The following is a 17,380-nucleotide window of genomic DNA, read 5'->3' as shown; positions in this document are numbered from 1 at the left end:
AAAAACCCTTCTGGCTTGTTGGTCTGTAGGCTGATAACGTCCTTGACTGAGACATTGTCCTCAAAGTTTTGCTTGTCTCCCAATTATTCATTTCTCAGACAAATATCTCGGCACGTGATAAAACCTGGAACGCCAGGTAACCATTAACTATATTTTTTCATCGAATTTTAAGTTTTTTTTATTTAGTTTTCCACGGTGTTCCGGCATGTTCCGGTGTTCTGGTATTTTACAAGATAATTCCCGTTTTCCGGCATGTTCGGGCATGTTCCTCCATTTTTCCGGTATGTTCCAGCATGTTCCAGCATGCTCAATATCTTGGCCGTGGACATTATTAGCCGAAATACCAGTCACCTGAAGTGGTTTTTTTCTAATCATATATTGGTGTTATAGCATCCACCAAAGCATGAAATTAATGAAAATGTCCGATCTTAACATTTTTTGTTTCCGTCATAATTAACCACCACCTTAACCACCAAATTTCGTACCTCATGCAGAATATTATTATTGCATATCAGTTTAGGGGATTTCCTCTCTCTCCAACAGAGTGGACGTGAGTTGATGTTCTCCCTCGCCATCTAACTATTTGTTATGTTTGAAGTTGCCTGTTTCACCTTTCGTAAACTCTCTTCGTCTAGTGCCTATTACCCAGTTGAATCTGCACCCCAGCACTTGAGAGCATCTCAATTATACCGTTCACCGTTTACCCTGTTAGAGAAATTCCATCCCCAACTGTGTAAATCCATAGCTGTCAGACTACAAAAATCTAACCACGTCTATCCTTACCTCTGTTACACTTACAAAAGTGAGTGTTTGATCTGTATTCAACCACACATATTTCATTCTCTGTGCATGGATTATCTTGTTCGCAGGTGCTCTAAAAGTAGGGAAATAAAATTGCCTTACATATATATTCATATTTTAAAGTTGAAGGAGGACTTTTTTGTTAAGTGGGCCAAGAACTTCCTGCCTTTTGTCGATCTTACATCTTAGAAGAGAAAAAGCTGGGACACAGGTTTATTTTTGAAAAGTCTGAGAACGAACTAATCTCACAAAGATGGAAATGAAGACTGGATTGTATTCCCTTTACAGTCATTTGAGTGTCTCATTAATTAATGTTCCATTTTTTCAATCGAAAGTCTCTATAGAATTTAAATTATATGATTTCATTTCACAGTAAATTTTGTCCTCGAAAGACCACTATAGTGAAACGTTCTCTTTCTTAACAAGAAACCCTGCCTTTTTTGACGGGTGCTTTAAGGCACCAATAACTTTGGCAGATCATAATTGGTTTTTACGGAAATAGCTGTAATGTGTCGACAGAGAGGTGAGACAATCATTCATTATCAACTAGTAATTCATTAAGGTAGATAGAGACAGTACACGTATGGAATTCCTAAACACTCAGCAGTAAATTTGCACCGAAGGAAATACACTTAAAACGAGCCGGATGACATTCACGTTCATCAAAATAACTATTTTTCACAACTTCCCTTAAATAATGTAGTATTGTCACCTGTATTCCTCTGTAAATGCCTCCATCCTCTTTCGTAAAATTCACACCACTGATAAAGCGGTCCGAGTCACTTAGTTGGCATATACTTCTCTCCTTGCCATGGATGGGAAGGAAGTTGTAAGATAAACATCGTTCTTCAGAGATACATTCAAACTGACAAGAGATCTCAGACGCGACCTCCAAGTCTCTGAAGACACTCCCGTTGAGTTTTCGATCTTCTATCGCCTTTGCGAAATTAGCAGCCTTAAAATCGGGCTCCGACAGCCGATTTGAACCTTGTGCGATAGCCGTAAGTGAAAACATCAAAAAGGTCAATAGGTACATGTTTAGTTGTTTCATTTTTATCATGCCTTCGACTCAAATTGATTTGGCTGAATTTTCAAACTGGTGGCGCTTAACTTTTAAGCAATTTCAAGGATTCCTATTCATAATTAATAAGGTTCGTCGAAATTAAAAACAGAGTTACCATTCTTGCCATTTAATTTACATGCAACTTATATATATCACTAACTTCCCAATATGCAATATCCATCTTTTATGTCCTTCAAAATAGCAATCATCATTTGCATCGTCACGATTATTTGGATATTTTCATGGTTTCTGATGAAAACATAATTAAAAATGGACAAAAAGCATTCCTCAATCCAATCAGAGCATTTTCATTCGGAAAGCTGATGTTTTTATTTTTCTTTCGTGGGACAACAAAACAGCTTATCACATTTGTTGAGCAGCTAACACGAAAGATAAATAAAAAAGGCAGGTACTTGAAATTGGTAACAAAACTAGCTGAATTAGCATAATTCTACCAAATAAGCCGAGAAAAGGATGTAAAAAGTAACAAAAATTAAATTTCAGTATTTATATGACAAGGTGTCGTAATGTTCGCCAATCTTTTGTATTCAATAATTAATTTTGCCAAAACAGGAACTCGAGAGAGAGAATTGGCATGGGCGATACCAATTCTATAAGAGTTCTGTAAACATTTATGCCATGTACTTGTATCGTTGCCACAGATAGATTACAAATTTTACCAGCCAAGCAGAGAAAATAAACGGTTGAATATGTTTCAATATGTAAATGTGATTAAGGTATTTCACAACACGCACACAATAAAAGGCGTCAAATATTTTGCGTTGTTAACTCCGTTTTGTCTAATAACACCATCCTTAGAGGCATCAAAGGATTATGATTCTCTGAAAGTGAATGAAAAATTTCATTTTAAATACATACTTATTTTTTGTGTGCTACTTCAGCATCCTGCTCGCTTTCGTTTTAAAGCAGGAACTCCTAAGGTGTTGCAAACCAACTTGAAAGCTATATCAGAAACAGAATCAGTTTACGTGTCACAGATATCTGAGCCTTGTAAATTACTATTTGCTAAAATCTTACAGGTACAGGCTACAAATTTGAAATCGTGCTGGTCGAAGTTTGATCTCGATGCGTTTTAAAGAATAATCTTGTCCTCGAAATGGTGCACATGTGACTCCTTAAGCGTAACCTCCACCCTGATACAAACCATTTGGATTAGCGGCATGACAGTCACTATACCACCAGCCACCTTTATATAGTACTGCACAATTTGCATCCTCATAGACGTCGTTGTCCCTGTCCCTGGTTGTAAACCTCGTATTTCTAAATTTCAAAATAAAGAAATTCTTGAGAAAATGAGAAGCTGGATAGCAATGTTACTGAAACAACACACATCCAAGAAGCACTGCATTGACACAAAATTGTTAGAATGCCCATCAATGCCTTTCGAATGCAAATATATTAGCAAGTAATTTAAGGTTTAGTCAGAGGTCAATCAAAAGTATAAGTCGGGTAGAACTCGCATAGATTTTCCAGAGTTATAGTCAGGCAACCCATGTTACATGGAGAGAAGTAATTCTGATGTAGGTAAAATGACGTATTAAAGCACCGAGAGATTAAATAAGTGCGAAAGACAGGTCTAGAGTCCTCGGTGCCTATCGTTGAGTGAGATGCCATTCTGCAATTTACAGTTAGCTTCCCCTCTCTCATTGCAAACCAACAGGGTATAGCAAGTTCACCACTATACTTATAGCTGTATGGCTCGATCATAAATAAAACAATTTTCGAAGAAAGAGCCAAGAAAATGAGGTGTACGGATCTTCAGCTTTTCTCAGTTACGGATCTTTGGCGCATTTTTAGGCAGGTACCCTTCGGAGGTTTCCCAACATCTGTATTTATTCAGGTAAGCACCGGAAAATACAATGACCAAATCATACCTGATGGGCTGAGAGTGAAATTGCAATGATTCCCTTTCAGTGCCTCGGTATATGTCGATCGTCACTCGATAATTATCACCGTCGTCGGTCGCAGAGGAAGTCGTGTACTCAGCAAGTCGTTGGTCGCCTTCATAATCCTCCATATCCGTGCGAACCATCGTGTTGGCAGATGCAGTTAGACGGTGACGATAATCGTTCCCTAGCCGAAACTCACCCTCCAGATTTCCGAAGCCTTTTTGTATGAATCCCAGTCGACATAAAAGTATACAGAGCCATCCATGCGCCTTTGAAAGTTGGTCCATCCTCCACCATCAGTTGTCATGTCACACAGCTCTTGAAATGGGTCTTCTTCATCAGGGTAAGCCCAGTACACACCGTCAGTTGAGGAATCATCTTGATAATAGTGTTTTTGGGGCAATTTATGAATTAAACACCTGAGGATATAAGTCACTGAGAGTATCAACGTTATTGTCTGTAATGAAAATAAAAATTAATGGCGTCATAACCTTTAGGCCTGCACGCTCAAAAGTAGGAATACATATAACGTATATGACTCGCCTGACACCCCGTGCGCAATCACAAAGAAAGCTTCTAACTGTGGACTTGTACTCGGTGGAAATAAAGAAGTGAGAAAATAAGACCCGTTTTTCGATGAATTCTGATTTTCTTGTTCTGACTCGAAAAAATAAAGAGAACAGTTTTTAAAGTAGGATCTTTCTTGTGGTTGTACCGCGTGCACTCGTCTTTCGGGTCCTATTTAAGCTAAAACAAAAATTTTCGAAAGTTTCGAGAAGTAGTGGTCATGTGTTAAAGTGCTTATTGACTGACAGGGCCATACTGGAATATATTCGGCTCGTGGCGAAGACTCAAGGAGCTCGTGGCAATTAGTCTTTACATTATGACCCCGAGGTAAATATTTTCACTCTCCAGCCCTCCCACTCCATTAAATTCAATTCAACGCCTCATAGCTCTCTAATACTAACACCAACCAGTATTATAACCTGTATTCCTTTAAACAGTGCTCCATCTTCTTTGGTAAAATTAACTCGAAGGCGATTATACGATGAGCGAGGTATCATGGAATTAGAAATTAGAAACTTCTATGATAATATCGCTGAGGATATGGCTCCTTGACAATATCAAATTATCATTTGTAATAAAGTGGCTTCAAAGCTTCTAGCAATTCTTCAAAATATGAATATATTACCCAGATTGTATACCATTCCGACGACTTAAGTAATTCGCATATGCACACCATTGCTGTCCCATATTCGAAGTCAGATAACAATAAGCCGTTATTGGATTAGGTTGAGCACGGTATTATGAATTATCAATGCCGTGATCGAAGGCTGAGGCAGATAACACAGACTCTAGGTTGGATAACTCATGATATCACGAAAAAAACCGAATTAAATAATTGTTTTATTGTACACATTTTGTTCAATCTGTTAAAGAGGACACTAATCTCAAAGTCTTCAAAAGTTTGAGTATCGAGATACGAAGGACCACCGGGTCTCCAGTTACCTCCTACACACTTAGAGAACTGAGTGTTTGATTTGTAGTCAACAAGACAACTTTCATTCTCTTTGCACGGATAATCCTCCATGCAGGGGCTCTAAAATTATGGAAAAAATAGAAATAAACAAATATCCTTTCGAAGGTGATTTGGTCTTAAATGCTTTAACTTCTAAAAAACTATTTACCAAATGAATATTTGAGCACCTGACAACTGGGTGAGAAGTGTACTCTCCGATTAAGAAAAAAGGCTACAATCTATTTTAAAATCAAATCTTGAGTAATGAGCCGTACGATGGTTGACATTGAGTCAAATAAAACATGCATTTCTATAGGCTCCCCGCCCGAGAGTCCCATATCATTAAAATCGAGTTGTGTCATAACCTTTATTCCTTTATATAATGCTCCATCTTCTGTTGAAAAATTTACATGACCAGAAAATAGGTCAGAATCACTTAGCTGGCATCTGTTTGTCTCCTTTTTGCTATGGATGGGAAAGAATTTGTAACAAACATCGGTTTTCAGAGATTTATTAATTATGCGCGCCCATGTATTATTCTCTATTTATTATATACTGAAACACTGGATAGCGTTGAAGGCGTGCTCTGATTGGCTACTCAAATTCCGATTATCCTTTGCTAATCACTTTTGAAATCATATTTTTGTGCTATATTATCTCTTTGTTTTAGTATATACTAATACTATTACATCTCAGTATTGGTGGTGAGCAGTGGATATTTACTTCGCCGTTGTGCGCCTATGTAAATATCTCTCATTAGCCACCTATACTTCCGTGAATAGTTGTTAAGTAAATGATGAGGCTTTCCGTAAAATCGCCCTCTGTTTTTTTGTTCTGATCGGCTGCCGTGATTATTCCACAAGAAATTGAACTAGCATGATTGAAGTAGTTCGATAAGTAAAGTACTTTATTTGAAGACCTCGATAGAAGGGGTTTTTTGTAGGTTCACCGGTAAAAGAAAAGATTATTATGCAATCGATGATAAAGAGGTATGTACATTGTTTGTGCGAGAAGTTGTTTAACTTTTTCTTTCCTTTTTTTTTGAAAGTATTACTCGAAGCAAATCTTATCATAATGTGCATCTTTCCCAATTTAACTTTGCCAATCGGTGTTACGGGGAATTGTGTCATGGAGCCAGATTCCGCCATTAATGTCTTTGAAGGGAGCGAATGTCGGAAAATTAAAATTAATTTTGCACAAAAGGTTCTTAGTACGGTCATCTTTTCATACAGTCTCCATTGTTTGAGAATTTGTTTTCACTGCGATTTTAACCAATTTCCATCCTTAATAATTTCTTTTTGTATAGGAAACGATTTACGCTACCGATTAATTCAATAGGTGACGGCTTGACCAAACACCATGTGCCTCCTTTTACTGTTTAAGTGTCAGGACACTATGGCAACAGGAGGCACTTAAAAGGACTTATCAGTTGTCGCTCAGTTGAACTTAACACTAGTTAAATTATTTCGCGTGAAAGCGCACGCACCATGTCGGTTCATATTTTCAATCTGATAGTGGTAGCAATAGAAAGAACTGGATGTGTAGAAAACAACAATGTCAAAGTTAGCCCGGTATTCCTAGTCAATGACAGAAAAAACTAGGCCGCCTGACAACAACAAAATTACAGCTCTGCGTTAACCATGGATATGTATGAGCAATACATATTTTTCCTGTCCAGAATAGTCATTAAAGCGTATATTTGAAACCGTTTTTGAAACTCTTGATGTTTTCTTAATTTTTGCCGTTTCTTTGTTTTTACGAAATAATCTTATGTGAGGACGCATTCATTTTCAACCAGATCAGTTCTTTCTTTTATAAGTAACACATTCATCTTAAAATATTTGTTTCTGTTCTTTGTGAGTATGCTTATTCCACGGAATCCTCAATTTCGGTTTGAATAGTCTTCTTCTCGAGGTTTTAAACTGAAACATATCTGATATGAGTTTTTAGGTATTATTTTAGCGTTAATAAACTTTTTCCTTACCGCTAAACTGTAGTGATGATAAGAGTTGTTCCAGTTAAGTTTGTTGGGATATCGAAATCTGTCCGCTTTCAGCAGCGCACAGGAGTGTCCCGTTAGATCCGCTTCAACTGCAAAGTTGACAGAGATGCAAAGTTCGTGTCGGATGCAGTGAAGGCCACAGGCCATTGAACCGTAGACTTTGTAAGATGCCAGTTGATCAATGTTTAGTCAAATGCTCGACAAAATAAACATTATTCTTTTCATCAGATCTGCGATATTGTTCACTAGTAGTAATAGTAAAAGCTGTTAGAATTTTGAAGAACTGGAGCAAAACAAGAAACTTTGACATTTTGGATTATTGCTCGACCCAAGCCGGATAGAAATGATCAACGCCAAAACAAGGCCCCCTTTAAAACAGCAATATTTAGTTTATAAACTGCTAATAACATGACAACTAAGAAAAAAAAAAGGTGATTGAATTGAATCAGTAGATACAAAATTAGCTATTTCATTGATGTCAGTAACTGATTGGTGCGCCCTCCCCTGCTAATGAACATTATTCACTCATCAGCGGGTGAATAATGCGAAGAACACAATAAAAAATCATCAGAGAAACTTGCGTTTCGACTCGTTAATGAAGCTGTTCCGAAAAACAGGAGGAATGGCCAGAGTAAGCCTAAAGGATTTTCCGTAAAGGCGAGAGAGGCCATCAAATATAGTTGCACTCAAACTTAATACGTTAACGCTGTAATCTTCAATGCAGTATGATAAAAACGTTTTGAAGCCTTAATGGGCCATACGAAACAAATTTCCAGTAGACAAGTTGAACTGAAGGGCTGATAGATAACACGCCTGGACAATACATGTTAGAATCTTTGCCAAAATCTAGTGGTCTGAAAAGCAGTTTCGAAACAAGTCCTAAATGAGTGTTTAAGGATTGTCTTACGAGAAAATTCTATATATGTCATGCCCTAACTTCTGTGCATATACTGTTCGTTTTTTTATGAACCATAACACAGCGGCAAAATTAGTACGCAAGCTCCGTGTTACTGGTCGATAAATTGGAGTTATTGACCAAGCTTGTTCTGTTAAGATGGCTGGATACTAGCTGAGTTCTTAGTAACCGGAGACTAAAATCCAGCCATCTCTGTTTTCTATGCAAGAATTATCTCAAGTCAGCAAAATGGGTGTTATTTCCTTGCAAGATTACCTTAATGACCTTCTGATCCTAGGAAATATGTGCCTCAACCATTGTGAATACGAAGCTGCTATGACCTACTGGCCTTGAAAATTATACACTCAGGTGATGCAAACGACGCTCTCGGAAAAGCAAAACTCTATCTCCTTGTGGGAACCACACACAAATGTAAGGGTAACTTCGAGCAAGCGAAGAACTATCATACGCATGCACTGGACATTCATCTGAAACAGCTTGGACCTGAGCATGTATATGTCGCAGCTTCTTACAATAACCTGGGTACTGTATACAGTGACCTAGGTAATTGCAGAAAGCAAAAGAAAACCATGCACGTGCACTAGACATTTACCTGAGACAGCTCGGACCTGAACATGTAGATGTGGCAGCCTCTTGCAATAACCTGGGTATTGTATATAGTGATCTAGGTGATTTCCAGAAAGCAAAGGACTACCATGCACGTTCACTGGACATTCGTCTTAAACAGCTTGGACCTGAGCAAACTCATGTCGCAGCTTCTTACAATAACCTGGGTACTATATACAGTAATCTCCGTGATTTCCACCGAGCGAAGGACTACCATGTACGTGCACTGGAAATTCGTCTAAAACAGCTCGGACCTGAGCATGTAGATGTCGCAGATTCTTACAATAACCTGGGTACTGTATTCAGTCATCTAAGTAATTTCCAGCAAGCAAAGGACAACCATGCACGTGCACTAGACATTTATCTGAAACAGCTCGGACCTGTGAATGTAGATGTCGCAGCCTCGTACAATAACCTGGGTACTGTGTATAGCGATCTAGATGATTTCCAGAAAGCAAAGGACTACCATGCACGTGCACTGGACATTCGTCTGAGACATATCGGACCCTGGCATATAGATGTCGCAACTTCTTACAATAACCTGGGTATGGTATACAATGGTTTAGGTGATTTCCGACAAGCAAAGGACTGCCTTGCACGTACACTAGACATACGTCTGAAACAGCTCGGACCTAAGCATGTAGCTATCGCAACTTCATACAATAATCTGGGTACTGTATACAGAAATCTAGGTGATTTCTAGCGAGCAAAGGACTACTATGTACGTGGATTGGACATTCGTCTGAAAGAGCTCGGACCTAAGCATGTAGATTTTGCAACTTCTTGCAAAAGCCTGGGTACTATACAGTGATCTAGGTTATTTCCAGCAAGCAAAGGACAACTATGTAAGTGCACTGGACATTCGTCTGAAACAGCTCGGACCTTAGCATGTAGATGTGGCAGCCTCTTACAATAACCTGGGTACTGTATTCAGTGATCTTGGTGATTTTCAGAAAGCAAAGGATTACCACGCACGCGCACTGGACATTCGTGTGAAATAGCTCGGACCTAAGCATATAGATGTCGCAGCTTCTTATAATAACCTGGGTACTGTATACAGAAATCTAAGTGATCTTCAGAAAGCAAAGCACAACCATGTACGTGCACTGGACATTCGTGTGAAACAGCTCGGACCTGAGCATGTAGGTGTGGCAGCTTCTTACAATAACCTGGGTACTGTGTACAGTGATCTAGGCTGTTTCCAGAAAACAAAGGACAACTATGCACGTGCATTGGACATTCGTCTGAAACAGCTTGGATCCGAGCACGGAAATGTCGCATCTTCCTACAATAACCTGGGTACTGTGTACAGTGATCTAGTTGATTTCCAGCAAGCAAAGTACTACCATACACGTGCACTAGAAATTCGTCTGAAACAGCTCGGACCTGAGGATGTAGATGTCGCAGATTCTTTCAATAACCTGGGTACTCTATACAGAAATGTAAGTGATTTCCAGCAAGCTATGGACTACCATGTACTTGCACTGGACATTTGCCTAAAACAGCTCGGACGTAATCATCTTAAAGTTGGAGAAACTTATGAAAACATTGGTGACGCACACAATGATCAGGGTCACGATGATGAGGCGAAAAGGAACTATGATCATGCTTTGGCGATTTGTCTTCGAAACCTTGGCTCTGGACACGTTAAAGTTAGAATTATTCAGAATAAGCTGGCTCAATTATAGCAAAATACTCGGACGGCCTTTGTATATGCAGACACGTATGTTTGCTCTGTAACCTGTGATGAAATTGTTGGATTACAGATGTCAAGCTCAGGCATCTCATCACTAAAACAATCTTGATGCATGCTTATTTTGTTTGGTGCGAACTTTAAGACTAATTAATAACAAATTTCGCTATCGATACGATAAGGGTTGATCAATACATAACCAACATTTTTTGCTAAATCACACCTACTTTAAGGATTTCTTCTCTTATTTTAAACGTTTAGACATCTTTAAATTCTGAAGAGAAAGCCGTTGACTGCTCGTCATTGTGAGACATTAAGGTACTTATACCAAAACTACAATCCTGAGTTTTATAGAAGTCAAAGTTAATTAAAGCGAACGCCCGTCGTGACGATTTTCAGGATCTTTAGTAGGACAATTTATAAACAGGGAGAGATTTTCTGTTATGGAAGAGAATACATAAAGTATTTTTAATTTTGCAATTCACTTTTTTTCCTTTCGGTATCCTTTTCGCATCCACAACCACAGCTTTCACTTAGAAATCTATGGAGATTAGAATGGCTGCCTTCAGTGTTAATCTGTAAAGGTTGAATTTTTAATTTTATTTCTTGTCTAATTCGGTCACTTGCCGGAAAATGAAATCGGATTCATTGCAAAAAATTAGTTAAAAAAGGGCAATTTATCCAGCAATCACATTCAAGGAAATTTTGACGGTCCTGATTAATACTAGTAATAGGACTGAGTGGAGTCAAATTCGGTCTGTAATCATACGAGTAATTAACAAAATCGGACGACCGCGAAGCGATGTGTTACTAACGAGTATGATTACAGACATAAGCTGAAACAAAATTTTCCAAAGTTTCGAGAAGTAGTGGTCATGTGTTAAAGTGCTTATTGACTGACAGGGCCATACTGGAATATATTCGGCTCGTGGCGAAGACTCAAGGAGCTCGCTGCGCTCAGTCTTTACATTATGACCCCGAGTTAAATATTTTCACTCTCCAGCCCTCCCACTCTATTCAATTCAATTCAATGCTTCATAACTCTCTAATACTAACACCAACCAGTATTATAACCTGTATTCCTTTAAACAGTGCTCCATCTTCTTTGGTAAAATTAACTCGACTAACAAATCGGTCAGATCACTTACTTGCATTTTGGCATGTACTTGTCTCATTTCCATGGATGGAAAGGAAGTTGTATGACATACATCGGTCTTCAGAAAAACATTCAAACTGGCAAGAGATCTCAGAAGCCATTTCAAGCTCTCTTACGATTGTCCCGTTGAGTTTTCGATCTTCTATCACCTTTGCGAAGTTAGCCGCCCTAAAATCAGCTCTAAAAAGTGAGTTGACCCCTGTGTGATAGCCTTGAGTAGCCTAAACTCCGCAAAGACCCATAGGTACATGTTCATAGCTGTTTCACTTTTTTTATGCGGCCTTCGACACAGCTTGCAATTCTTAAATTTACCGTCTGGTCAATCTAATGTTATGAGAACTTTCATTTTCTTGTATACTATAATTATGATAAGTTTTCATCCCCTTTGACAAATTCTTTAATATTACGTATACATAGGTGTCCTCTTAAAAAATATCAGACAATCTTTATAACGTTACTATTTTTTTTTAAACTTTTTTCACTTGGGTCATCAAATTTATTCAAGAGTGTCTACTAAAGTATCCTCAAGCCAATCAAAACAATTTCAATCTAAAAACTACTACATTTTTCTCAGAAGAAAAGTAACAAAACAGCTTGGGTCATAAAATTAACATCGGCTTGTCAGTTGTGTCAGTAGACATATCCAGTCCAATGATTTTATTCCGATTCTACAGCCCTGCTCCAGTCGTTTTGGAGTCATTGACCTGTATGGCAGGTAAACTCCAGTTCTTGCCCCGACGATAAACAAGATGTTCAAAGACAACGGCTGAATTCGCATAATTCTTCTATGTATGGGCAGAAACACGGTATCAAAGTGATAAAAGTAACCATCGTTTATGAGTTTTCTTGGCTTCCGGTACAACAATTTAACCCTTTAACTCCCAGAAGTGACTAACATGTATCTTCTCCCTATAGTTTCCACACTATTTCCTGCAAACGGTTAATGAGAGTATTCAAACTTATTAGGTAGAAGTTTATATCTTGATCTTTCACCAAATTCTAGCAACTAATTTACAAGGAATTGTGTGGGAGCTAGAGGGGAGAACTAACAATCAGATATTGGGAGTTAAAGGGTTAACCAAAAATGGACGACAGAAGTATTATTCCTCGAGCCAATCAGAGCAATCTCAGTCGGAAAGTTAGAAAACTTTACTCGCAAGAAAGTAGACAACTCAGGTTGGGTCATAAAACTGAGATCAGGCTATCAGTTGTGCCGGTAAACGCATCCAATCGCATACATCTCTCCCATACCGAGGTCCTATATCAATCGCTTTGGAGTTGCATCTGGGCTCTATGGTAGGTGACTTCTAGTACTTGCTCAGACAAAAACATGAAAAGGCAGGCGCACAAAACCAGAAATCAAGCTGAATTAGCGTAATATCACGAAGGCGATTATACAATGAGCGAGGTATCATGAAATTAGAATCAGGAATCGCACCTTACCATGTTGTGCACTTCGTCAAATTGATGCGTTGAATGTTGGATTTCAACCGTCTTCTGCAAAATAACAACTTGGAATCATGAAATTTTGCGTGGTCTGAGAAAAGGTCGCGAAATTCCAACTAAAAATATATATTAAGTGGCGATTGTTGAAGGCCTAAATGTAATAACTGTCCTAAATGTAATAAATTCCTAAATGTAATAACATTTGGTCCTAAATGTAATAAAGCCCTAAATGTAATAACGTTCGGTCCTAAATGTAAGAAGGCTCCCATGCAATCGTTTAACTGCGCTGACATTGAGATGTGAAAGTGACAGCTGTTGCACCAAAGAATCCTCTGACCAATATTCACGGCATATTGCGGGCTCACTGATATTACTCAGCGTCTTTTTATTTGCTAAAGATGTGCGTTGAGAAGCATTGGCTACAAAACCTTATACTGATACTAATGTACTTTTGGCATCAAATTGACGGACGCAAAAGCAATGAGAACGCTGACCAGTAGCTGTCTTTATATCATTGGCTCAGACTCTTAAGTGTAACAGATTTTGACGATATACATCTGTCATCAGTGTAAGTAATCTTGACCATACAAGCTTGTTCAAGAGAGTTTATATTCTCTTGGCTTAATCATTAAAGGATTCATTGTATAGCAAAAGATTTCGCTTAGATAAGAATCAAGAATGGCCTGTTTATTTCGAGAGCCGATGGTGAAAGCCAACTGTGTTTGCAGCACAATAAACTCAAGATGCTCGTTTATTTTTTTTTTCTATGTATATGCCAACATTGTCCAAAAGTTACGAACTTTGTAAGTTTTCTTGCGTGGGATCAATACGGGGAATCCCGAGCGGACGAAGGTGGGCCCATCATGCCCGCTCAGTTAGCCAATCAGAACACAGGATTCTCTTCATCTTTCCCGCGTGCGCTGCTGGCTATATGAAAAAGTGTCTTACAGAGCAAGATATCTACTGACCAATCATATGTTATCCCATTTCACGATCACAGGTCCCGACATGTTGCCTTTTTTCCACGCAAGAGTCAAATTGAACCATTGAGCGACAAAATTCAACACGATGGTCAGTTGATGGTCTAATGAACCTTCTTTGTTTTCCTTTAGCCCCTTATGACAGGTTCATCAGTTCCCGAACCGAAATATTGGGAAAACATATATTTTACAGTTGATCTAATGTTTATATCTCATCTTTTGTCTTCATCTCCTCTGCCCACCGTGAGGGGAGAAAATGAATAGATAAATAAATGAATGAAAAAAAGAAAGCTCAACAGTTTCCACTTATAGTCATTTAGTACATGAACTGATTACTGAGGTGGAGTAAATCTATAGGGGGCTAGAAATGCAATATCTCAGGTGCAAAATTGAATAAATCAGGATAGTCATCCTAAAAAATGAACTCAAATGCTTCATTAAAATCAGTTGACACTGAATATCATTGATATGCAAAATTTCAGGAACACTTCTGATAATAATAATTTTCTTTTGGATTAACATGTGACGAACGATAACATCAACAATAGCATGCTAGTTCATCATCAATTGTAGTCAATTTATTTTTCTTTTTCTCTTTTTTTTTCTTTTTCTTAATGATTACGTACCAATCGATTCCATCCTATGAGTTTCCAGCCAAGCACTAGCCCACTTTGGGCTGGAAATGATTTTCAACTCAATCAATAAACCGCTTTAAGGACCATACTTCGACTGCTGATATTTCTTATGTCTAGCAAGTAAAAAGACGCTGATTGATATCAGGGAGCCCGTAATGTGACATGTATACTGGTCAGCGGTTTTTGGTGCAACAGCTGTCACTTTAACATCCCAATGTGGATGTCCGCCATAACAACAATGCACCGAAGGAGTTAAATGATTGCATTGGAAGCTTATTACATATAGGACTAAATGTTATTACATTTAGGACAGTTATTACATTTAGGCCTTCAACAACCCTAACCCCGACTCTCCTTATTAGGTAGTTAACTAGATCACAACACCCCACTCAACATAATAAACAGAGATCTTGAAGTTCATCCATCAAAAGTTACTTGAAAGTCCTCTCGGCTTCTTTCCCTTAGACAATGTTGCAAGAAATTATAGACAGTTTTATTAACAGCAGGTAACATTGAAGTAGTGAAAAGGTGACGCTTATATAGAAAATGAGAAAGTAAAATAGCGTGTCTAGACTTTTGCCAAACACATGCTGGGTTTCTAAAATTTCCCTCTCCTCGCGAGAAAAAAAAAAAAACGAAGAAGAGGGTTTTAAAAAATTCAATAAGAATGTCCTGCTTTGAAAGATACCGCACCAGTAAACATTTTTTCTTATTGAAAAACTTACTACCTGAGTTTTTAAGAGAAAGGGGAGGGAATCGGCTTATAAGAGAGTGAGAGGGAAGGAGCATTTTAATCTATTATGGTTTATCTCAATTCAGGGTGAGCACGGGAAAAGGGAGATAGAAAGTTAATTGTTTTGGAAAGCGTCTTTGTTTGTTAGGTTTTTTCTTTCTGTTTCTTTCTTTTTTTTAAAAGATCTCTTCGACCGAAAAAAAAACCAAACAAATTAAAAAAATATGAATTTCATTTCTCTTTTATTTTATTTTTATGTATATGATTCCATTTATTTTTATGAATATGATGAGCCTGACCATTTGCATGATTGTTTTGGTCGCTGTAGTTGATGTGAGACATCGGATGCACTCGCTTCATTTGCAAAATATCCAAGTACATAAAATAAACACAACTTCAAATAGCCAAGGTGTTATTGATCCCTCTCGTTATTTTTATTTTTATAATATTAATGACAGTAATAATCCAATTGAATACAGCATTTATATTATTATCAAATAACTAACAAAAATTTTTTTCCAATCAACCTCTATGAGCTCAATGGTGCTATTATAACTTGCACCTTCTTTGATATGCCAATTTATCAATTTGATACTAAAACTTCACTCACTTAAGTTTTCATTATACAAGCACATAGGTTACTATTTTTGTTTTTTACAACAACTTGTTAGATAATTCAATGAGTCAGAAAGCATGCATTTTCTGAACCCTGCAGCAAATATAAAGAAAAGCTTGGTATTGTTCTAATAATGAAGCACATAATCAAGCAGGAAAAACGAGCAAGCATTAAATCAAAACTCTTAGAAACCACTTTTGTATCTCTTGTCACGGTATATTCTAAGACAGAAAGAATCCTACACTACTACAAACCGAATTACGTTGCTAAACAATGAGTGAAAATGTTTACTAAAAAGCGACTCCTTTAGGCAATACAGTGATTATCTTCTACAAACCACTCCAGACTGTACCTTAGTTCTCCACTGACACAAACTCACCGTTTTTACCCACTCTCTTTGAAGTGCACAATCTTTGATGTACATCATACTATCTCTCTCTCATTTTAGCTTGAAAAGCATAATTACTCCTAGATTATTGAATTCTTGAAACGTATTTAAGAACATTCCGCAAACCTAAAACACTAAAATTCTGGTAGAATGGCATCTAGTTACGTAACCTCCAAGTCATTGTGAAAAGGTATTCTAGAAACTAGTATATGATGACGACTTCCCAAAAATATTTTTGGTATTACATCCTCTCGTTTAAGTCAATTAACACAATTCAATTAGTTAATTGTGCCTTCAATGTGCTTCCCATCTCAAGCTGACTTAATCTGCCCTCAAAAGACTCCTCGTAGCAGATGTCTTAAAGGATCCCAATCAACCGCATGGGTGTTTTTGTTTAGTTAAGAGAAAGCTGAAACTTCTTGTGACTGTAAACACGATCCTTAAGATGATGTCACTGATTATGTGAAGTGGCCATGCAGACCATATAAATCATGGATATGAAACACTAACTCATAAACCATTAAAACATCAATTAAATTGTCTTGGTCTGAAAACTTATAACTTATCGTTTGAAAAAAATCGTTTTGGAGGGGATTTTTTTAAGACAACCAAAGATCGAGTGAAATTTAATTTAACTAGGCAAAGCACACCAATTGGTTCAGTATAACTGACTAAGTCCTCCTTTACATCTAAATAGACACAAAATTAGCAAAGCAGTTGTTTCTATCTTAAGTATCTTATACGCTTAATAAAAAACAATGACGAGATTATCGATCTCTAATTACCACTTCTTCTTGTTAAATTGCTTAGAATTTATAGTAGTTTCCTCGAGTTAAACTGCCTACAGTTTTGTGTCCTCTTCAAAAGTGTTTTCTTCATGGACAGCCTCGGTAGCCGAAGGTGACTTTCGACGCAT

General features: G+C 37.7%; 1 protein-coding gene and 1 pseudogene across 1 annotated transcript in view; both read right to left on the bottom strand.

Moving 5' to 3' along the window:
* Nucleotides 1-1,823, bottom strand: part of LOC131798304 (ryncolin-2-like) — a 3,519-nt gene extending 1,696 nt beyond the window's left edge. Inside the window, exons 1-2 of the mRNA XM_066171596.1 lie at nucleotides 1,514-1,823; nucleotides 784-874 (exon numbers count right to left, since the gene is read on the bottom strand). Of these exons, the coding sequence (XP_066027693.1) occupies nucleotides 784-874; nucleotides 1,514-1,816 (394 nt within the window). The 5' untranslated portion in view covers nucleotides 1,817-1,823. The remainder of the gene's footprint in view (nucleotides 1-783; nucleotides 875-1,513) is intronic.
* A 1,075-nt stretch (nucleotides 1,824-2,898) lies between these two features.
* LOC136276773 (ficolin-1-like) lies at nucleotides 2,899-16,500 on the bottom strand (annotated as a pseudogene).
* Between the last annotated feature and the right edge of the window lie 880 nt (nucleotides 16,501-17,380).

The sequence above is a fragment of the Pocillopora verrucosa genome, chromosome 1 (assembly GCF_036669915.1).
Source record: "Pocillopora verrucosa isolate sample1 chromosome 1, ASM3666991v2, whole genome shotgun sequence".
Classification (NCBI taxonomy): domain Eukaryota; kingdom Metazoa; phylum Cnidaria; class Anthozoa; order Scleractinia; family Pocilloporidae; genus Pocillopora; species Pocillopora verrucosa.
The sequence above is the reverse complement of the archived record's forward strand: the minus strand, read 5'-3'. Positions and strand labels throughout refer to the sequence as shown.